The sequence below is a fragment of the Mus musculus genome, chromosome 19 (assembly GCF_000001635.26).
Source record: "Mus musculus strain C57BL/6J chromosome 19, GRCm38.p6 C57BL/6J".
Taxonomy (NCBI): domain Eukaryota; kingdom Metazoa; phylum Chordata; class Mammalia; order Rodentia; family Muridae; genus Mus; species Mus musculus.
The window spans coordinates 25527190-25550672 of NC_000085.6; the positions used below are offsets into that span (position 1 = coordinate 25527190).

The window sequence follows — 23483 nt, forward strand, 5'->3', positions numbered from 1 at the left end:
TATTATTTTCATTTAACCTTTACAACAACTCTGTAAGCTAGGAACTGTTTTTTCCACTTACGAGAAAATTGAGATTCGGTCATCTTGCTGGAGATCACATGTGCATTGAGTTGGCAGGGTTCGGGGCGGAGATGTGTGTCGTCACAGCACAGTGTAGAATTCAGACATGCTTGGCTCCATCACCCTGGTTACACTGTGTCTGAAAAGGTGGCTGGAATCCACTAGGTAGCCAGGTAACTGTTTATATCCAGGTATGGGGCAAGTAAAAAAATCGGTGTTGAGCGATGTCTTCACTGTGCTTCTCTAGTCTCTTTAAAAATGTTTGTTATATTTGTTATTTTTATGACTCATTTTATTACTATTTTATTTTATGTGTATGGGTATTTGTCTGTACGTATGTCTGGGCACCACATATGTGCCTGATGCCTACAGAGGCCTGAAGAAGAGGACATTGATCCCCTAGAACTGGAGCTATAGCAGTTGTAAGTAGCCGTGTGGGTGCTGGGAATTGAACCTGGGTAGTCAGGAAGAGAAGCCACTGCTCTTTTTTTTTTTTTTTTTTTTTTTTTTTGGTATTTTTGTTTTTGTTTTTGTTTGTTTGTTTTTTTCGAGACAGGGTTTCTCTGTATAGCCCTGGCTGTCCTGGAACTCACTTTGTAGACCAGGCTGGCCTCAAACTCAAAAATCTGCCCGCCTCTGCCTCCCGAGTGCTGGGATTAAAGCCACTACGCCCTGCTGAAGCCACTGCTCTTAGCCACTGGGTCATTTCTCCAGCTCTTCTCATTCTTCAGAGGTATTTTCTCCGTAAGTGGTGTGTTAGGAACATCTTAGTCTTGTCTTGTAAACTCAGGAATCCCATAGGCATTTAGCCGTCCTTACATAGCGTTCTGTACAATCTTATTAAGGAAAAGAACGTTTTTCCATAGCAGGCCATATCCTAGACCTCCCATGCCGCTGGATTGGGTACCTTCGGTGGTAGTTTGCCTCTTTGGTCCTGCTGCATTCAGCTAGGGTATCCCCACACCAAAACAGAAAAGGCGGAATAATCCACTCAGAACGGAACCTGGGGGGTTGAGAATACCGTTCTATAGCAGGGTGCGTACTTAACACGAGTTCAGTCTCCAGCTATGAAGAAAGGAAAGGGCTGCGTATCAGGGCTCTTCATCCTCATAGGTAGAACTTAGAAAGCTGGGATCCAAAGGCCAGGGCAGTAACCCCCGTTACTGAGACACCCCTCGTGTGCCAGGCGCCTTTCTGGGTTCCAGCTGAGTCCTCGCGTTCTCTGATTCCAGGGGTTTTTGTGCATGGCCATGGAGAGAATGCTTGGAACCTGTGCTTTTAAATTTTAGAGAGTGTGATAAAGGAGAAGTTCAAAGCTAGCTCTGCCTTTGTTGGTGGCTTAAGGTGTAGCTCTCCTTGGTAAAGCATTGGGTGTCCTTCTGGTTGGCCCTCTGAAGGCCGTTGTTGATATACAAAGGGCTCTTCCCTAATGAAATTCACTGGCTCGTCTAAAGCAAGAAAAGTGTTCCAATGCAGCAGGGCTATATAGGAAGGAAGAATGGACCGTCAGGAGGGTGGGGGCACAAAGGACAGTCATGAGGGGCAACTCTGACTGAAATACATTATGTACATGTATGAAAAATAGAGGGCAGTGTCTGATTGTTTCTTCTGTCTTTTTTTAAAATTAATTTATTTAGATTTATTTTGTTACTCTTTTGTGTGTGTGAGTAGTTTGTATCATATGCATGCCTGACACCCAAGGAGGTAGTGCACTTTGTGTGGGTCCTGGGAATCGAACCAGGGCCCTGTGCCAGAAGGAATAACTTTAACTACTGAGCAGACTCTCCAGCCCATTTGTTTTACTTTTAAGAGTTGGAGCCTCACTGGGCTGCCTAGGTTGCTTCAGGTTTGGAGGCTCAAGCCTCCCAGGTTGCTGAGACCACAGGCCTGTGCCCCCCTACCCTCCCCGTGTCCCCAGCTCAAGCATCAGACTTGTGTCAGCAACATAGTGGCAGCATGTGTCAAGGATCTTGCTTTACCCATGCTGTAATGTCCTTTTGTTTAACTTTACCTGTGGTGACGTGCAGTGAAGACCACTGCCATGGAGACATGGAAATCTAACGTGGCTGAAGATGCCCGCATTTTTTTTTCCATTGGCCTTTTTCTGTGTGCCAGTCTGGTATCTTCCCCCCTTTGGAATTGCATGCCTTTTTAAAAATAGAGAGCCCTTTGTTTTCTGTTCCTGTGAGTTGCCTGTGGTAGCGGTTCCTAGTGAATTCCATGCTAAAGTCACCCCTAGATTACTTCAGCTGTAAACTGTAATGACTCTCCCCTGGCCATATTTCTCCCAAGGCCTCCTATCTCAGTTACTTGTAAGGCTGCTCCTCCCCTCTCTTGTTGTCTTTGATCTTTTATAATTGGCTTAAAACTCTCCATAGTTAATCTGCAGTGGCTTTGTTTCTCCTCCCTAGTTCTTCTTGCTCAGTCCCTGGGAATTTAATAATCTGTTTCTTATTGTTTTCTCATATTCTTTTTACGGCGTCGTATTTTCTGTGGCAAGGGTAATCATCTTTTCTTCTGTCTGCCCAGTCGCTTTAGTTTAACTGTGGATGCAGGTGTGCACAGTGTTGGTAATAAGCAAGCGACCCTGGGCCCAGTCTGTGGAGTTGCTGGACTTGGCAGTCGCAGGCTTGGCCGGAGCTGTGAACACCTGCTGGATATGTGGTGGTGTGACTTAGGAGAGCTTGGCCCGACACGTGAGCGCAAACTGTGACTGCTCACGTGGAAGGAAGAACAGTTGTGTTACTTGCTCTGAGGTTGACTTTCCTGTGACTGCCCTGACATGGCTTTCATAGCGATTTTCTCACTAAGCCCAGTTCTTCAGCCCAGAGGGGCTTACAGGCATAGCACTGAAGCCTCTTGCCATTTCCCTGGTCCAAGAGCATCCCGAGGCCCCAGGACCCTGAATTTCTCAAATATGTTCTCTCTCTCTCTCTCTCTCTCTCTCTCTCTCTCTCTCTCTCTCTCTTTCTCTCTTTTTCTTTCCTTTTCTTTTTTGGTTGTTTTTTGAGACAGAGTTTCTCTGTGTAGCCATGGCTGTCCTGGAACTCACTTTGTAGACCAGGCTGGTCCTGAACTCAGAAGTCCACCTGCCTCTGCCTCCCAAGTGCTGGGATTAAAGGCATGTGTCACCACGCCTGGCTTTTATCTCTATTTCTATAGGAGGATTTGCATTGTCTTTTGATCTGATTCTTCAAGGAGTCTGTGGAGAAATGCTACAAAGGACTGACTGTTTTATGTTTAAATTAACAACTATTTAAAAAGCCTCGCAACTTATATTTCCTTCATGTTATTTAGGGCACTTATAAAATATACCAGCTTTATCGATGTGTAACTTACATACTATAGAGTTTACCTCCTTGAAAACATCTTCACGGAGCTGTGTATTCATCACTTAGTTCTAAAACATTTCACAGGACTTCTGGCTCCCCCAAATTCATACTCTGGGCACTGCTGCAGTACGTTTGCTTACTCTGGACATCTCATGCATGCAGTAGGTGGTGTGTGTGTGTGTGTGTGTGTGTGTGTGTGTGTGCTTGTGTGCTCATTTAGCTGAATAGCATGGTGATTTCAAGGCTCTATCCATGGATAGTAAGTATCCATACTTTTCATTTTTATTCATTTCATTTTTCTTTCTTTAATGTTTAGCATTCCATTATATATGAATCTGCCTGTTATCAGATAGCATTCATGTGTAAAGTTTGGTGTGACCATTTCATTCGTAGTGTACAGCAACCAGGAGTGTGGAATTGATGGCTCACAGTGTGCCTCTTACTTTGAGGGACATCTAGACTGTTCTACAAAATTATCTGCATTGCCGGGCAGTGGTGGCGCACGCCTTTAATCCCAGCACTTGGGAGGCAGAGGCAGGTGGATTTCTGAGTTTGAGGCCAGCCTGGTCTACAGAGTGAGTTCCAGGACAGCCAGGGCTACACAGAGAAATCCTGTCTCGAAAAACAAACAAACAAACAAAAAGGTCTCTGCATCATTGCATCATTTCACAGTTCCCCTGCTCCCCAGCAATGCGAGTGGAGGACTCCTGTTCTTTTTCTTTAACACTGAGACAGTGCATGGATCTCAAGATGGAGGCCAGCCTGGACTGCATAGTAAGGCTGTCTACAAACAAACAGACAAACAAACAACACCACCCCCAGCGTTTATATTTGTCCATAGGGCTATGCTGGTCTGTTGGATGGAGGCTGTATCTCACTGTGGCCTTGATTTGTGCTTTGATGCTGACCACCTTGCTGTGTGCTTATTGTTCTTTGGGGAGATGGTTATTCAGGGCTGGTGGGCACGGCTCAGTGGGGAAGGGTGCTTTGCTTCCAAGCCTGGGGACCTGAATTCAGATATCAATAGAAAAGCGAATGGTAAGCTGGCTGTCATGGCACATGTACAGTCTCAGCTCCCCAGAGCTGAGGCAGGTTGAGGGGTTGAGGCTAGCCTAGGCATGTGTGTGTAAGAATATGTACATATACACATACATATACACACAGATGTACATACATTTTTTGAGAGTTTTATTTTATTATTATTTTGGTGTTTCGAGACAGGGAGTTTGTCCTTCTACTCTTCCAGTTCCTGCCTGTGAACTGCTGGAAAACAGCCATCATTTAAAACCCATAGCCTGTGGCACTAACCAGAACAGCAGTGGTAATGATAATAAGTGGGCAGTGTGTGATTGGCGAAGCTATGTCACCCGCCTTTATGGGAATTGGTGTCCCAGTCCCTAGAGTGGCATTTTCACAAGCGCTTTCTATACCTCAGTGGTTGACAGTTTCATGATGGAGCAGGTAGCTGTAAACACACTGGGAACCTGGTACCAAGTCATCCTATACAGCTCAGGGGAGCTTACGTGCATGGCTTGGAAACGGCGCACAGCAACTATGTTGGCTGCAGCTGGCTGACAAAGGTGCTCCTGGAGCATAGTCCAAAGAAACCAGCACCGGATGGGGTGCATCAGGATGCACTTCAAGATGGAGAAAATTGCTTCTAGGGCGCGCCTTCCTTGCTGCTCAGCCTGTGAGTTGCTAGGTTTAATTCTCTGTGGTTTATAGGAAGTCATTTGGTAAAAAAAAAAAAGAAGGCTGGAAGAGTGGATGAGCAATCTCTCTGTTTGCAGAGAAGACTCTCATTCGAGGGGGGGTTTATTCCAAAGGAAAGGGAAAAGGGAAATACTTTAGGGGAACCGTACAGAACCTCAGGTCTCAACCCTAGTTGTTTATGCTCCCTGGGGCTCTTTCTGAACGTTGTTAGCTTAGGGGTGAGTCTTCATGTAGGGGAGCCTTGGGCCTTCCAGAGAGAGTGCCAGGAAAAGAGAAGAAACACCAAGGAAAGGCCAAGCATTTGGCTTCTGTGGGTTCAGGTGGCAGCCCCACTCTCTGTTCTCTCCTGGATAATATTGAAGATTTGGGTAAAGCTAGGGGATGTGGCACTGGACGTCAGTGTAGAATCACGTATTCCGCAAATCTCATTTTCATCACTCGTTTGACTATAATTTCTCCTCTGACACCATATAAATGGGGGAGCATGTCTCCTCACTCTCATATTTAAAGTATCTCTCTCTCTCTCTCTCATTCTACTTTTTTTTTTCAGTTGCAAACTTTAGAAAGCATGATACAGTTTGTGGGACTCTTTGAAAGGATTAGAAGGTTTATGAGGACAAACCTTTGCTTTATTGGACAAAGTGTATCACTAGGGGTGGGTGGGCTTTGAGGTTTTCAAAAGCCTATGTCCAGCCCAGCGTTTCTCTTTCTTGGCCCGAGAATCAGGATGTAGCATTCAGCTACTGCATGGGTGCTGCCATGCTCCCCACCATGATGACAGTGGAGTAGGACTCTGAAACCATAGGCGTGCCCCCAATTAAAAGCTTTCCTTTGTCAAAGCTGCTTCGGTCGTAGTGTCTTTTCACAGCAGTAGAACAGTTACAAGTTGGTACCAGGGAGTGGGGTATTGCTGTACAGGCCTGACTATGGTGCTTATTGGAAGAATATGGAACACTTGGGGATTTGGGACCAGAAAAGCGATTGGACACTTTAAGCAGGGCTTAATGGGCCATCCATGCTGGAAGACATTGGTGCAGAGGGTGTTATTGTGGAGGCCCAGCTCAAGAATTTTCAGAGGGGAAGAGTATTAGTGAATAGCCTAGAACTAATGGCACTGGCAGAGGAAATTTCAAGACAGCCTTCTGTTGGAAGGTGAAAGTACACACCTTTAATCCCAGCACTTGGAAGGCAGAGGCAGGTGGATCTCTGTGAGTTCCAGCTCGGCCTGGTCTACAGAGCTGGTTTCAGGACAGCCAGGGCTACACAAAGAAACCCTGTCTCAAAAAAACCAACCCCCTCATGATACCCCTCCCCACACACAACCTAGGGGTGGGAGCATGGGCAGGAGAGTCAGCAGCTGGGTGAGCCAGCCAAGCCACCACTGCCTGTGCCCTGCCTTGCCGTACCCTGCTGGGAGGCTGGGATGATGTCTATGGCACATCTGAGGTAACCCTGAGGGCCATGCAGACATCTGTGATCTGTCAGGGTCCAGGTAATCCAAAGGCACAGGTCTGTGCTTCTGCCTGAAGCCATGGCCGTGTCTGGGGCTGTGCCGCTGCAGGCTATACTGATCTAGGTAGCCTGCACTGCCCTGAGGTCAGGATGATGTTGAGGCCTGTGTTGCTGCCTAGGGCCATGTCTGGGTCCATGGGCCTTCTGCAGCCAGGGTCTGTGTTGACCATGCTCCCATCAGGGGCCATGTAGATGGATGTGCTTGGCCTGCGCTGCCATCTGAGGCCATGTTGATGTCCTGGATCTGGCCAGCCTCTGAGGGCCTTGTTTGGGTCCAGGTTCCTATTGAACTGGGGAGTGGGGGGGTTGTGTGTGTGTGTGTGCGCGCGTGGTCCGTGCTGTTCCCAGAGACAGTGTGGAGGCTCATGATCTCTGCTCCTGATGACTGTGAGGAGCAAGGAGGCTACGTTTGCTGTGATATCGATGACTGTAGATGCAGAGCAGAAAGGGAGGGACATGGAAGGCTCCTGTGACAACTCCTACTTCCCCAGTACCCCCCCCCCCAAAAGGTCTAGACAGGAAGCCACTAAGGAGAACTCCCCCCATTAATTAATTAATTAATTAATTAATTAATTTAGAGAACTCTTAAGGTGTCATGGGGACACTAAAGAGTAGTTCTTTATAATTGATGGCCTCTGGATGGGGTGTGGGAGGGGAAGGACTCAGTGCTGTGCCCCAGTGAGCCTGTAGATAACACAAAGTGGACTTTGTTTGTTCATTTGTTTGTTTTGTTTTACTTTTGGCAGGGAGGTTGCAAGGGGTGGGGCAGATTTGAAAGGAGTGGGAAGGGGTTGTGTTAGGGTGTATGATTTGAAACTCTCAAAGAATCAGTAAAAATGTTACAGGGGGTGGGGCGGGAATCCAAGTCGGCCTAGTATTGTCCCTGTCGCGTGGTTATAAGTGGTCACTCTTACCCAGATTTAGAATGAAAAGGAGCAAGCTGGACAAAGAGGAACGCAAAATTGTACAGTCCGAGGAGAAAAGGAGCACCCGGAAGTGTCGTGGTGAGGACAGAAGTTGCGGTGTTCGAGGAAATAAAAAGCCTGAGGACAAGCCGAGTGCTAAATGGAGTGGCAGCTCCAGGTTGAGACCCCGCCATTTCAAAGCAGTGAAAAGGAAGGAAGGGAGAGCTTCAGCGGTGGAGGAGGGGGCACAGACAGCTGTTGCAGATGTAATAGGATGAGGGGGCGGAGCTCCAGCTCCATCAAGCAGCAGCATTGGCAGCTTCAGCCTAGTGGTTCTGGCTTTAGAGTCAGAAGGGTTGTGGATCCTCCCTCTGCTAAGGGAAGCTGTTGAGGCCATGTGGGTGGGGGTGGGGAGGAGAGGGTCTCACCATGGAGAGGCCTGGAGAGGCCATCACATGAAGGTGTGAAGGTGAAGTCTGGATTTCATTGGAGATCCCAAGATGTGGGAGATGACAGAGTCATGGGATACCTGCTGAGGAGAGCTGCAAACGGTATGGAAGCAGCCGCATGCACGAGAGAAGTATGCTGCAGTCAACAAAGCTGGAAGGCGTTGGAGATCTGAAGGGTGCTTTGATATCTCCACAACACCTCCTCTCTCCCCCTAGATCCATGCCTCCTTCTCCATGTCCTCTTTAGAAAGAGCAGTCCTCCAAGAGATGACAGCCAACCCAACAAAGCAAGATACAGTAAGATACGGCCAGAGCCCTTATCAAGACTGGACAAGGCAACCCAATAGGAAGAAAAGAGTCCCAAGAGCTGGCAAGAGAGTCAGAGAAGCACCCACGTCTACTGTTAGGAGTCCCACAAAACCACTAAGCTAACTAACAGCCACAACATACATACAGAAGACCTGGTACAGACCCGTATAGACCCCTTGCCGGCTGCTTCAGTTTCTCTGACCCCTGCTTACTTGATTTGGTGTGCCATGCTCTCCTGGTGTCTTCCATCCCCTCTGGATCCTACAATCTTTCCCTCTTCCACGTGGTCCCCTAATCTCTGAGGTGAGGGACCTGATGGAGACCTCCACTTCAGACCCTCTGCAGAATGTCTGGCTGTAGGTCTCTGCACCGTCTGCTACCAGAAGAAGCCTCTTTGATGATGACGGGACAAGACACGGGTCTATGAGTACAGCGGACTAGCATTAGGAATCACTTTATTCTCTTTTCCTTTGGCCCAGTCGTAAGTAGTTCTTCCCTAGGACTCTAGGCTACCCTGCTTCCAGTTCTTAGGCATCCAGGCAACGTAGGCGTGGGCTTCATCTTGTGGTGTGGGCCTTTGATTTTAAAGGGAGTTATCGATAAGAGATTTCTATGAATCTCAAGAGACTTGGGACTTTTACAGTGTTGAGATGATGATATCCTGAGGGGCCTTTTGAAGTTGAACCAAATGAATTTTTTGCTATTATGATATGGCTACAAGCCTATGGGGGCCAGGGAGTGGATTGTGATGGTTTGAATCAAAATGGCCCCCATAGGCTAGTACATTTGAATACTTACTCTTTGAAAGATTAGAAGGATTAGGAGGTGTGGCCTTGTTGGAGGAAGTGTGCCACTGGGGATAGGTGGGCTTGGAGGTTTTCAAAAGCCCACATCCAGCCTAGTGTTTCCCTTTCCCTTTCTTGGCCTGAGGGTCAGAATGCAGCTCTTAGCTACCACTCCAGCACCTTGTGTCCTGCCATGCTCCCGCCAGGATGATAAGGGACTAAGCCTCTGAAACTGTAAGCAAGCTCCCAGTTAAATGCTTTCTTTTTAAAGAGTGGCCTCGGTCATGCCGAACAGTGGCTGAGAACAGAGTGACACAGCTGTAGAACAGTGGCCAGGACACAATTAAACGGCAAAACCAAAGGAAGGGGAGTAGAAAGGGCTTGTGATAATTCCCTGTTTGGGCTCTCAACTCCCCCATAATGGAGAGTTGATTATGTTTTATTTTCCTTTGATTTGAGGGGAGGTAGAACTGTGGAGGTGAGCGAAGTACACTGGGGTGATATCTGAGGCAGTCGAGGCTGTGCGGCGGCGTGCCTGTACTGTGCACCTCTCCTCAGATGTGGGCTTAGCACGCAGCCTTGCGGTCCTCAGGGTCCAAAGCCTCCTTCACAAATTTGGTAAGATGAAGTGGTTTGCTACACCAGCGTGCAAGCCTAGAGGTCACAGACTATGCTAGGAGAAGTAATTATACACTGTAATGGGCAATTACTGATAATGGCCTTCTGGAGTGGCAGAAAATACACAGCCCCACCTTCTTGGCCAGAACGAACATTGAATAGCACATTAACTTTATAGCAAGCTTAAAGTTCGGCCCTGGAACTGCAGCCCCCACCGCCCCACTCCCATATAAATAAAAATCTGTCTTTGGGAAAGCGCTGTAGCAGCAGCATTAAGTGAAAAGCAGAGAGGGGGTGGGGGTGGGGCTGGGAACGTGGGATGTTGGAGAGGGAAGGAACGGCAGGCGAGCTGTGCCCCACCTGGTGGAATCTGTCACTCAGGGTCGTCCCAGTCCCCAAGAGTGCACAGTGAGTGGTTGTGGCTCTCCTGGCACCAGATTTATGCTTGACATTTAAAATAGCCCTGTCACGACTGCCCTGTGGGAGAAGCAGACTGTTCCCGCGCTTCCTGATTATGGCTTTAGGGAGGGATATCACACTGACTGCGCTCAAGGCTACTGTCTGACCTCTGAGAAGGCCAGGAGGAGAGGTCTGTGCTCGATCCGAGTCCGGTTGCCTTTGGAAGGCCCTGCAGGTGCAGGCAAGCCTCCTATAGTGGCCTAATGAGGAACACTTGGAGCAAGGACTTTTTGCCTGGAGTTCTTTGATGGCTTTCCGGCTGGACAGCCAGAAAGAGAGTGTTATAACTGTGCTCGGGTCAAGATAACAGTGCTAGTGGTTTCAGAACACTTCCCATAGGCTAGAGCCTACATACTAGACACATATAGACTGTTTGTTTGTTTGGTTGGTTTGGTTTTTCGAGACAGGGTTTCTCTGCATAGCCCTGGCTGTCCTGGAACTCACTCTGTAGACCAGGCTGGCCTCGAACTCAGAAATCCGCCTGCCTCTGCCTCCCAAGTGCTGGGATTAAAGGCGTGCGCCACTATACTCTACGTATAGACTTTTTATACATTCCTATCCATTATGCCCATATATTCATACAATACCTAACCTACTTGTGTTAGGCTCTGAGATGTGAAAAAGTCAAAGTGCTTTCCTGAGGGAAATCTACGTGGTGGTAGATTTCAGATCTGGTTCAGCAGTTTGACTCAGAGTGGGTGCTCTCACCCTGAGGGTCGTTGTCTGGGCATCTGTAGTAATAGTGATTCGGGCGTATGGATTAGGCTAGGGCTAGGCTAGAGATGACACGTTGGGATTTCATTGCTTAGAGAGCCACCTTAGAACGAGAGGCCAGGCTCCAGTTGCTAGAAAAAGAAGTGTCTAGAAGGCAGACGTTTTCAAACATTTCAGTTGCAGAACCCCTTAGCAGGTTTAAAGACTGTTGGGCATCTCAGGAGCCTTTGCTTATGTGCGACCTCTCTCTTGATACCACACAAAGACTGAAGTTGAGAAATTTAAAAGTTATCTTTTAAAATTAGAGCATCTGTCTTAGTTAGGATGTCCGTTGCTGTGAAGAGACGCCACAACCACCAAAACTCTTAAACAGCAAAACGTTTATTTGAGGCTGGCTTCTTGTTTCAAAGGATTAGTCTTTGTTCAACGTGGTGGCATCTTGTAGGCAGACTTGGTGCTGGAGGAGCCAAGAGTTCTACATCGTGATTCAAAGGCAGCAGAAGGAGACTCTCCCAGGACTGGGCATAGCTTGAGCACGACAGACAGACAGACAGACAGACAGACAGACAGCTTGAGCACGAAAGACAGATAGACAGACACACGCACACACACACTTTCTTCAAAGCCTATCTCTCTAGTGACATACTTCCTCCAGCAAGGCTACACCTACTCCAACAAAGCCATAAGTTCGAGGCCAGCCTGGTCTAGAAAGTGAGTTCCAGGACAGCCAAGGCTATACAGAGAAACCCTGTCTCGAAACAACAACAACAACAAAACAAACAAAAAAGCCATAACTCCAAACCGTGATCCTCCCCATGGGCCATGCACCCAAATGCATGAGTCTGTGTGGGTCAAACCTAGTCAAGCCACCAATCACTAATTAAGAAAATGCCCTGCAGGCTTGCCTAGAGCCCTACCTTATCGAGGTGTTTTCTTAATTGGGGTTTCCTCCTCAGATGACTTTAGCTTGTGTCAAGTTGACATAAAACTAGCCAGCACAGGTGCACGCCTTTAATCCCAGCACTCGGGAGGCAGAGGCAGGCGGATTTCTGAGTTCGAGGCCAGCCTGGTCTACAAAGTGAGTTCCAGGACAGCCAGGGCTATATCGAGAAACCCTGTCCTGGGGGGGCGGGGGAACTAGCCAGCACAATAGCCAATAGAAACATGGGGAGGGAAGAGTTTATTTGTCTTACCTGTTGCCCTAACAATCCCATCAGTGAGGGATGTCAGCAGGAGCACAAGCAGGAACCTGGAGGCCATGGAGGGACGCTGTTTACTGTCTTGCTCCCCATGACTTGTTCAGCCTGCTTTCTTACACTATCCACAACTACTAAACCAAGGGTGGCACTGCCCTTAGGGGGCTGAACCCTCCCACATTAATCAAGAAAATGCCCCCCCCAACAAATTTGCTTATAGACCAGTCTGATGGAGGTTATCCTTCAATTTTGTTTCCCTATTTCCAGACAATTTTAGCTTGTATCAAGTTGACAGTAAACAAAACAAAATACAACAACTATACAACTACCCAGCATGATAAGCCCATTAACTGCTAACATAGTATTTTAATGAAAAAATCCCTTCAGATACTCAGGACAGTACCTGTATATATGTCTTCAGGTCTCCTTTCTCTCTGGGTGGTATAGCTGGGGCTGCACAAATGGTCAATTCTTGTTTACTCGAGACAGGTTTACTGTGTAGCTCAAGCTGGTCTGGAACTTAACTGCGTTACATTCCTCAAGTTTCCTGCCTGCACAGCAGCATTGATTAATCCCATTTCCCACATGCACTCCCATGTACCACAGCTTCACCAGACAAGCTGTGACCGGCTCTTTCACTGCTTGTTTAAAAGTTCTGATTCCAGCAGTTCAGCTTTCTGGAAGGAGCTGGGCCCGGGTGAAGGCCCCCATCTGCATGTTGAGAGCTACATCACAGCTTCTCTCTGAAGGTCACACTTGAGGGGGCTGTCTTCTGCTTTCACCATCTCCCTCTTATCCTCTTTTTGATCTAATGCCATCACCTAATCAGAGCCTAAGGCGGAGGGTGTTAGCCTATCTCCCTCTCTTGTTGCAGCTTCCTACTTGGCTGCCATCTTGGCCTCATATGAATTTCCAACTATACTCAACAGAAACCCTGCAATCTCTCTTGCTGTTTGCTGACGGTCTCCACCCTTGGGCACTAAGAGGGCACAATTCAAAGACTGCAGAATTTCCTCTAAACCTTTTAACTCTTTATAAGGTATCTCCACGTTCACACAGTGGACTCTGCTCTTCAAGCAGGCATGCCACCCCATGCCACATACACGAAGACTGCCACCCAGGGGTTTCTCCTACATACACTCCTATTTCTTTTTCTTTTTCTTTTCTTTTTCTTTTTCTTCTTCTTCTTCTTCTTCTTCTTCTTCTTCTTCTTCTTCTTCTTCTTCTTCTTCTTCTTCTTCTTCTTCTTCTTCTTCTTCTTTTCCTTTTCCTTTCCCTCTTTCTCTTTCTCTTTCTCTTCTTTCTCTTTCTCTCTTTTTCTTTTTCTTGACACTCCTATTTCTGATGGCTCTTCCTTAGTTGCATGTCCCACAACTTCTGACAAGAACCGTGTAACCACTGTCATAGCACAAAGGCACATTCACGCACATCGTGCAGAAAAGGACAACTCTAATGGAATCTCCTCCAAAGATGGTCGCCTTAGGGCTCTCTCTCTCTCTCTCTCTCTCTCTCTCTCTCTCTCTCTCTCTCTCTCTCTCAGCCTTAGCTCCATACCTTGCTCCTCACAGCAAGGACCATGCACTCACAAGGATCTCCCCAACAGATCTCGAGTTCTGTCATGCTCCAGCTATGTTGTGTGGCAAAACTTTTTCGGGAGAGACACAATACACACATCTGCTCACTCCAGATAGGGACCCCACAACAGACCAAAGTACAGAAACCACCGAAATCCAATTTGGTGAACCAGTGAGTTTTATTAGGCTTATAGATGTATGCGTGAGGGGTTACTTAGAGGAGAAAAATGACTTAGAGACAGCTGTGTCACCAAGGCCCACCCAAGCATGTGTGACAGCTCACAGAAGCTAGGAAGCTGGAATGTACTGCACAGCCTGCAGGTTGCTCAACAGGTTGGAGAGTGCCCTTTGCAGTCGGTCTGAGGGCTTCTGAGCTCATCTTGGCTGATAGTCTGTTCAGCTCAGCTTCAGGCTTAATTGTCTGGAAGGGAGGCCAGGGACTCTGCTAAGCATCAGGGACTTCCTGAAGCAGTCGAATTGTTTACCTTCCTGCCTGAGGAGTTTCCTTACAGGGTGGAATGTTTCAGTCTTTGAGAAAACAGTTTTACAAACAACCTGTCTGTTCAACACCCTTCATGGCTTAGATGACTCAGTAGTACCTCAGTGTGGGACATTCCAGAAGTTGATTAATCTGGACCTGGGAATACCCTACAGAATGTTATTTTAAAAAGACAAAACCAAAAACTGGTAGCTAGTTTGTCTTTCTGCTCCAGGGAGGAATAGCCCAGTTTCAGCCCCCAGATCCATGGAAAGTCATCTTCAAAGAACAGTGTTAAGCAAACGGGGATCTGCTAGTTCTAAGTTCATAGCACTTAGTGAAAGGCAATCTTAGGTTTCAGATTTCTGGGGAAGGTTTTGCCTGCCTGGCAACACAGAATTCTGAAGCTCAGTGGAACACACATTTGCCAAAGTATGGGATTTCAGATATAAAAGACAGTACTCGTTGCGAATCAAGCTTTGAAGTTTGCAGGTAAATTTCTCATCTGTGGTCCTTTTCTGCACAAGCAGAAGTGGGTATAATTTCAAGTTTATGGAGGATTCAACCTGCAACAGTGCTGGGAATCCTGACACTAGAGAAGAGAAGGGAAAGCCTTCACTCACTTTAAAATGAATTACTGGTTAACTACTATTAATATGCTGCAGGCCCAGAGACCAGCATATAACACTGCAAGATCAATAAGGCTGTTTATCATGTGTGGGTATTGATCTCTCATGAAGGAGTGAAATCATATTTCACAAAGAATATGTTAGTAAAAAAAAAAAAGTAACAGGACTGTGAAGGCTTGTCAGGAAATTAGATGTCTAGAAGGTGCATGGACTGAGCCACGTGTAAGCATTGGAGTGACAGGTGGTGGCCTTACGAGTACCATGTCTGCGGGTGAATGCATAGAGACAGGGAGCTCAGAGTGTATGTGGCAGAGCCCACTTCTCCTGCTTCCACTGCCTTTCCAGCTGGATCTGGTCCTGCTGATCAGGACTGTATGTTAATAGCCATAACACTTGAAACATCAGAGTTTCTGGGTGTGGTGGTGTGGTGGCCGTGATCACGGCACTTACAAGACTGAGGCATGAAAATCACAGATTTGGTGCCAAGCTTGGTTACATAATGAGACAAAAAACAAACATGAGTGTCTGGTCAACAAGCAAGAAGGCCCTGGGCTCAGTCTCCAGCAGTGGGGAGAAGGGACTAACTTTTTGTTGCCGTGTGTATCATGACAGAGGACCTGCAGGTAGATGATCCTGTAAGGGGTCATGGGTTAAGAAACGTACTAACTTTTCTTGGGCTTGATGCCATGGGCTATTTCTTACTAATACCATTAAACAATCTTGGCCAGTTTCCATTCCAGAAAGACAGTGGCATTTAGTTTCAGATTTTTCAACACCCTCATTAAGACACTTCTTTTACAGTCTATGTCTCTGATCTTTGTATTAGTAATGTTGACTGTGTAGCTTAAAGGACCCGGGCATATGATGTCTTAGGTTTTAACACTGCTGTGAAGAGAGACACTATGGCCACAGGCAGCTCTTACAAAGGCAAACATTCAAGTAGGGCTCGTTGGCAGTTCAGAGGTTTAGTTCATTTTTGCCATGGCTGAAAGCATGACAGTGCCAGGTAGACACGATGCTGGAGAGCTGTCTGTGAACTTTATATCTGGTTCGGCAGGCAGCAGGAAGAGAGAGTGACACTGGCCTGGCTTGAGCGTCTGAAACCTCAAAGCCAGTGACACACTTCCTCCAACAAGCCCATACCTTTTGAAGAAGGCAACAGCCTATAATCCTACTGGAAGCATTCATTCAAACCACCACACATTCTACACCTGAGGCTTGGAGACTGGCTGAAGGCCAAGGAGTCAGACCAAGGGAATGGTGAATGTTGGTACACAGTAAGGTTTACAGAGCCAGCTTTCCGCTCTTATCATTCTTCCCTCTTGATTCGGAATGAAGCTCATATTTTGTTTGTATATGGAAAGCAACTTTCTGAAAGTTAAATGTGCGTGTGTGACACACACACACACATGCACACACATAGAAACTTTTATTTTCTAGTTTTTTGTTTTGTTTTGTTTTGTTTTTTCAAGATAGGGTTTCTCTGTGTAGCCCTGGCTGTCCTGGAACTCACTCTGTAGACCAGGCTGGCCTCGAACTCAGAAATCTGCCTGCCTCTTTAATCCTGAGTGCTGGGATTGCATGGGGAATGACCCAACAATGCTTAGGACTGGAAGGTTGACCACTTTATCCCTTTCTTGTTTCAAATGTCTGCGTGGCTTGTCATTTCTGAGAAGTTTGTGTTGCTTTTGTAAGCAGATAAAGAATAAAGGACCCAACACTAAAAATAAAAGAATTATAGATAAAAATGACCAATAATGCCAACAGGTTCTATAAAAGAACCGGTTTATTTATGTTTTAATGTGTATATGTGAGAGGCTCTGTGCATTTATGTGCACAGTGTGTGTGTGCCTGTTGCCTGCAGAGGTCAGAAGAGGGCATTGGATCCCTCGGAACTGGAGTTACAGGTTGTTGTGAGCTGCCATGTGGGTGCTGGGAACGGAACCCAGGTCCTTTGCAAGAGCAATGGGTGCTCTGTGACCCATGAGTCATCGCTCCACTCCCACCTTGTTGTTTTGAGTAAGAAAAGAGTTGAGAGAAGGAAGGAAATCCATGATGGTGCAGTTCCAGGAACCCGCAGTGTGTATTTGGATCCTGTCTGGGAAGGAGGCTGCAGTCTTTAAGGTTGTATGATGGCTTCAGTTTGTAGTCTTGGCCCAGACTTCCCAGAGCGTGCTCTTTGAGTGCGCACACCCTCCCTTGCACGCTTTCTCTTTCTCCTGCTACACTTTTATCCAGGATCCCCTGCCGCCCCCCACCCCATCCCCCACGCTGAGTGCTTTGGTGACATTGTGTTGGAGATTTCTCCCAGTGTTGCTTCTTCACGCCTTGGGATACTGAGCCCTTCTCTGTGTCTCAGCTATGAAGTTTTAAGGTCTGGTGGTTCTTGGAGCTTCAGGCTTTACTTCATATTTATCCCTGACGCTGTACTACTTAAAAAGTCACTGTTGACTGCTCTCTTCAGTAAACGCTCACTGCTCTGGGTCTGGTATTAGGCTAGGCACAGGGAGTACGTGGGCAGCCTGCAAGTCTGGGGCTCGTTGCAGGATCTTATCTGGTCATTCGCTGCCTTCATCTGTCTCTTGATTGCTTTCTTTCTCTTTCTTCCCTTCTTTCTTCCTTGGTTTCTTTTTTTCTCCCTGAGACAAGGGTTCTCTGTGTAATCCTGGCTGACCTGGAATTCATTCTGCAGATGGGGCTGGTCTTGAACTCAACAGAGATCTGCCTTCTGCTTGCTTTCTTGTTCCAGGCTGTGTAGCAGGCCAGGTGCTGTTGCTTCCTTCATTCAGACCACAACAGAAACTCTCAAAGACTGCCTTCATCTTGACCCCCTCTGGGTTTACGTGGTTTCTGGATTTACGTGGTTTCTGAGCATCGGTTGCCACTGCAGCTGAACCCTCTGCAGTCGGTGCCAGCTTTGGCTTCTGGGATGCTGCATCTGTTTGCTTCAGTTCATGCCTTGGCTCCACCCCACTCCCCAGGTGTAACCGTTGCTGGGTGGTGATTTCTGGGTCTCAGCCTCCAGCCTCGGTGGCTCCCAGGAAGACTCAAGATGCATCCTTTCTCGTAGCCCTGTACCTCATGCCCTATGGCTTAGAGTAAACAGAACACAGCTCTGTGTCACTCTACCACACCCAGACTCCTGCGCCTCACCCCCCTTTATCCTTAGTCCTCACATCCCATCACCTCCCACTTCATTTCCAAGCCCCACACGTCCGTGCCTGTATTGGGCTCCCCTTACATTTGTAGTCTAATGTGGCCTCTGACTGGTCTTGTGTTGCTCCCGGGTTGGTCTTTCTTTCTCATCTCTCCTTCACTTTCCCCCTCTAATTTGCATCAGGTGAAGCTCCCATAACGTGGCTCCGTTGGTCTGCTCCTGGTCCATAGTCCTGGTCCATACTAAAGAATACCGTATCTACCATGGAAGGAAGTAAAAAGAAACTGTATGCTCTCAAACTCAGCCCCTTACTGAGTTCCTGGGGTGACGTTAACTTGATCACATGGTAAAGAATTCATAGGTTAATCGGGTCTGATCTCCAGTTCCTTGATGTTTGACTCCGGTCATGCCATTTACCCTACCTCAAAAGTGACTTGGTGTTCCCAGGGAAAATAACCTAGCCAAGGGTATTTCAGCTTTGCCATCAGCACAGAGCCGGCCTTGGAACCCTCCCCTTATGACTGAAGAAGCAGGGGAGGATGTCTCCCTTGCACTCCAGGTTCTTGGTTTGTCTTGAGGGTGAACGTGTGAGGCCCAGCTGAGCTGTAGAAGGCAAGATCTGTGGACCGCCTACATTAAATCTTACGACGTCACTCATTCCTTTATTGATTTACATCCCAAACGCTGCCCCTTAACCACATCTTTTTATTTTATTTTATTTTTCTCTCTTCTCTTTTAGAGGGACGCATGGTCATCCAGGATATTCCTGCTGTCACCAGCAGAGGGCATATGGAGAACACATCTGACCTGGTATCAGACCCCGCCTACTACAGCAGCTTTTACCAGCCTTCTCTGTTTCCTTACTACAACAATCTGTACAACTACCCCCAGTATTCCATGGCCTTGTCTGCTGAGTCCTCCTCAGGGGAGGTGGGGAATTCCCTCGGGGGATCCCCCGTGAAGAACAGCCTGCGGAGTCTCCCAGCACCTTACGTGCCTGCTCAGACTGGAAACCAGTGGCAGGTATGACCCAGAGTTAATGGAATATGTGAAACACGCATGCATGGAAGTGCACACACGTGCACACCATGTACCACGCACATGTTCTGTTCAGTACACACGTAGTCACAGTATGATGTGATGCACACTGGCCTATCTATCTGTTAATGTCAGCAAAGATGGGCTGCAGGGACTCAGGAAGGAATTGTGTATGGTTTTTAGGGTTCATTTTCAGCTTTGGTTTTTCTCACATTGTCATTTTGCAGAAATACCCAGCTGCCCAGAGTTAGATATATCTGAGGCCCCACCTCCTCCAGCCTGCTCTACCTTGGGGTAGCTTAGAATATGTTAGGTGCAGCTTCCTGGGTGGCAGTCATCTCCCAACAAACCCTGTTCATCAAGGTTCTCCTGTTTTTCTTTTTGAAAATACTAATTCTCAAGTCATCCCAGACTGGCCTCAAACTCACCAAGATCGGCCTGTCTCTGCAGTTGAACCTCGGCTGTGGGGCGGATCCCCTATAAATGCGCAGGCTCTTGGTTGCTTAGGGCTTAGACTCATCGCGTAAGCCCTCCGTTTTCTGTTGAAATCTTCTTGGAACTCTCTTCTGCTTTTCTTCACCTATGCAGGTGAGAAACAAGCACTAGTGTCTTGAAGAGAGCTGTTGTTTTAGGTGGCCAAGGGTAGAGCTTCCGTGTGTTCCTGAAATACTCAGTCCACAGTCACCGTCTAACATAACCTTTATCTCAGAAGTTTGAGGTTACTTTGGGGAATCTGCACAACAATTTTCTGTCAGTGTGATGGCACATAAGGCATAAGGAGGGACATTCTCAATGTATGCATAACAGAGAATGATCCAGGGAGACTGAATAAAGGACTGGGATGCGGCAGGGCTCTCTTAAGCCTCGCATCACCAACTGTGAACACAACTTGACTTTTAAAAATGTTTCAGTCATGCCTGCAAAATTCTTACATCAAAATAAGCCAACATAGCTATAAGCTGCCAACTTGCAAAATAAATACCAAATGCAGATGAGCAAGTGACTAGGACACCTGATAAAGGTCCCCAGGGTTTTCATGCCACCCTGTTCTCCTGCAGAGAGCTGCAGAGATGCTGAGTTGGCCTGCTGAGTGAGGGAAACCGAGCGCGGGTTAAGGAGCAGGAGTTGTAACCCTGGAAGGCCCATCCATCCATACTCAGTTACAACTTTTGATTTAGCCGTGCCACCTTGAGCAGGTACTTTGTCCTCTAAATCTCAGCTTTCTCTGATGGTGCTCCCATTTGTCACATGGACGAGTGACACAGTATGGTTCCAAAGTGACATGGTTGGCTTACTAGAGAGTTTCCATGTAAACAGAAACACTGCAGATCACAGCTGACGACCTAATTTCACTTCCTCTTCCCACTTGCTGTACTGTTTTTAGATCTATTGAATTCTTTGCTAGGCGTCCCTATGTATTGAGCTAGCTCCTTCGGTCATGCCTCCCAATAAAAAGAGTTAATCGTTTAAAAGCAAAATACTGTGATGTTTGGATCAAAGACTGAATGGAATGACTTTTTATAGTTTTGAGGAAGAGTTTGATTCCTTTGGGTAGTGCTGGAGAGATAGATGGTCCAGTGGATAAGGGTACTGACTGCTCTTCCCGAGGACCGGAGGTTCAAATCCTCATGGCAGCTCACAACTATCTGAAACTGTAAGATCTGATACTGTCACATAGACATACATGCAGGCGAAACACCGGTGTTCATAAAAATAAGGTAAATAAGTAAACAAAAAAAGTTAAAATATTGCAAAGCATAGACAAACATAATAATGGCATAAATGTGTTTGTTAAGATATGTCATACGAAAGCATTAAATAGTAAGCACATATATACTAGACATTTGTCTGGTGTTGAAGTGATAGAAATGAGGTGGCTTACACTGTAACCTGAAGGGGTTTTATTGTTTTATTTTTTATTTATTTATTTATTTATTTTTTGAGGCAGGATCTCACTGTGTAGTTCTGGGTAGCTTGGAACTTGCCATGTAGACCAGGCTGGCCTTGAACTCCCAAAGATCCACTTGCTTCTGCCTCAGGAGTGCTAGGGTCAAAGGTGTGCACTACCATGCCTGGCCCCAGAGTTGTCTCCACAGCTAGAGAGGTGGTCCCGTGGGTAAAGTGCCTGATATTCAGGTATAAGGACCTGAGGTTTGGACACCAACATCCTCGTTAAAATCCAGAAACGGTGGAATTCCCTGCTGATCCTGCTGATTGTGGGGTGTGAGCGGGTGGGTGCCTGGGACTTGCTAACCTGGAGTCTAGCCACATTGAGTGGGCTCCAGGTTCAGTGAGAGACCCTGCTTCAAAGTATAAGAGAGAACATGATAGAAGAATACACCCAGTGTTGACATCTGGCCTACATGTGTACATACTCACGTGTATCTACATATACACATGAAAAAAAGGAAGGAAGGAAGGAACACACACACACACACACACATACACACACAGCACTATCAGAGGTGTTAAGACAGAAATCTGGGATAGATGGGAGAGTGGCTATCAACTTGGTTTTGGTTTTTGGTTTTTAAAGACAGGCTTCATTTAGGCAGGACTGGGATGTACTCTGTAAGCCCAGTGGGCCTGAGCTTTGTGATCTGCCTGACTCCGTCTCTCAAGTGCTTGTATCGTGGCTGTGCAGCTCCATGCCCAGCCTCACTGTCTTAGTTTCTGGAAGGTGTGCTGGGCCTGCTCTTGGAGCATTACCTCACTTCTTGTGGGGGGTGGCTTCCCAGCATCCTGTCATGTTTTCTGAGGTGCCTTCAGCTGTGTGGGAAGGCCTGTGCTGCTCTCTGTTGTCTGCTCCTCTTCATGACTCTGTCCAAGAGCTGGTGTGGAGTCCCTGTTCCTCACATTGATCTGGATCCTCTCTCTCTCTCTCTCTCTCTCTCTCTCTCTCTCTCTCTCTCTCTCTCTCTCTCTCGTAGACCAGGCTGTCCTCGAACTCAGAAATCTGCCTGTCTCTGCCTCCTGAGTGCTGGGATTAAAGGCGTGGGCTACCACGCCCGGCGGAGTCTCCCTTTTATAGTCTGTCCCCTTTCCTTGCGACTTTCAGTGACATTGTGTGTTGCAGTGCAGTGTTGATGTTTTTCAACCAAAGACCTCTTTTGGTTTCTGTAAAAACATGTATTGTAGCAGAGACCATAATTCTGTTTTAAAGGTAGACTTCTTAAAAACAAACAGGGCATCCATTTTTGCATTTAAAAAAAAATCCATTGATTCTTGTGTGGCTTTCTCCTGTATGCCTGGCTATAAAATCAAGCAAGCCACAGACTGTCTCAGGCCCTACTAAGTGCAAAACCTATGAGGTGGGGGTGGGGGTGGGGAAGGAAAGATTCTCCCGAGGTGGGGGCGGTCTTCCAGAATCCCAGAGCGTGCTGCCGTGACCACCATGCAGGTTTGAGAATGGCTTTAATTGTCTCTGGTCTGTCTGGAGCCTGAAGAGATTTGTGGCCCAATCATAGATTCCTGTCCTGTTGTGAAACAGGAATAACATTTGTGGCTCTGGAACAAACTCAGGATGAATGGCTGCCTCTGCTGACCAGCAGTTCAATTTTGCTTCTGCATTTAATTGCCTGCAAAAGCTGTTTATGGCTGTGCGCACTCCTCCGCGGCAACATTATCTCTTAAATAAACATGTTGTACCTGGTTGACAATCGTGCATATCAAGTGAGCTGAAATAAATATGGGAGGGCTCAGAGCCGTGCCTGAGATCTCCTTCAGGCCCGCAGCCGCCGCTCTTTGGTTGGCTATTTCCAAGCGTGTTGCCACCAGACGACTGGGTTCCCGTTCCCACCACAGTCAGGGTGCGGCTGGGTGGCAGCCTTAGGGTTTTCACTCTGCTGGTGACTTTAGTCTCAGTCTGAGGCATCCCATGATAATGATTGCTCACTGACAACTGTCCACCTCACTGGAATTCATTCATGTGTTAAATAAACGTACAGTGGGACTGCCAAATGAAGTAGAAAAGCCCATTTGGGTGGCAACAGTTAGCAGTAGTTCATAGATTTTAGTATAGCTAGAAGAGAGAGTGTTGGGTAGATACGCGATGACCCTGGTCTGATCACTTCTCATCGTGTCTATATACGGAAGAAAGATGAAGAGGTGTTGGAAGTCCCCTATATACTCCTTGGTTTGAGAGATTCAGGCAGGACGGGAAACAGAGTCTGGCATATGAGACTTGGTACAGAAAAGGCGCCCTTTGCGGTGCTCCTAGGGTGGTGCTCCAGCCCTCTCAGCTTGCTGAGGGCCAGAGGACCAGGCCTGGCATTTTAAAAAGCTGCCTCTGACTGCTTGCCTGCCTGGGGATATTCTCTACCCTTAAACCAACACCCTGAGAAGGCCTTTGGCTTTATACGAACTCTTCCTTTCTAGTGTGGCTTAGCTCAGCGACAGCCTGTTGACGGTGTGGTGAAAAGTTTCAAGCATAGGCTGTGTGGAGGTGGCCACACCCCTACCCTCACCACTGTGCAGCGCCTGTCCCACAGGAAGCGTGGCTATGTGAAGCCAAATCTTAGATCAATTCTAGTTTCCAGGACAAGTTACAATTAGC

General features: G+C 47.3%; 1 protein-coding gene across 2 annotated transcripts in view; it reads left to right on the plus strand.

Annotated features, from left to right (window-relative positions):
* The window catches only part of Dmrt1 (doublesex and mab-3 related transcription factor 1), a 98711-nt gene that overhangs the window by 21572 nt on the left and 53656 nt on the right, over nucleotides 1-23483 (plus strand). For both annotated transcript variants that reach the window (XM_030250985.1, NM_015826.5), the window contains exon 3: nucleotides 18630-18913. In XM_030250985.1, the coding sequence (XP_030106845.1) occupies nucleotides 18630-18913 (284 nt within the window). The remainder of the gene's footprint in view (nucleotides 1-18629; nucleotides 18914-23483) is intronic.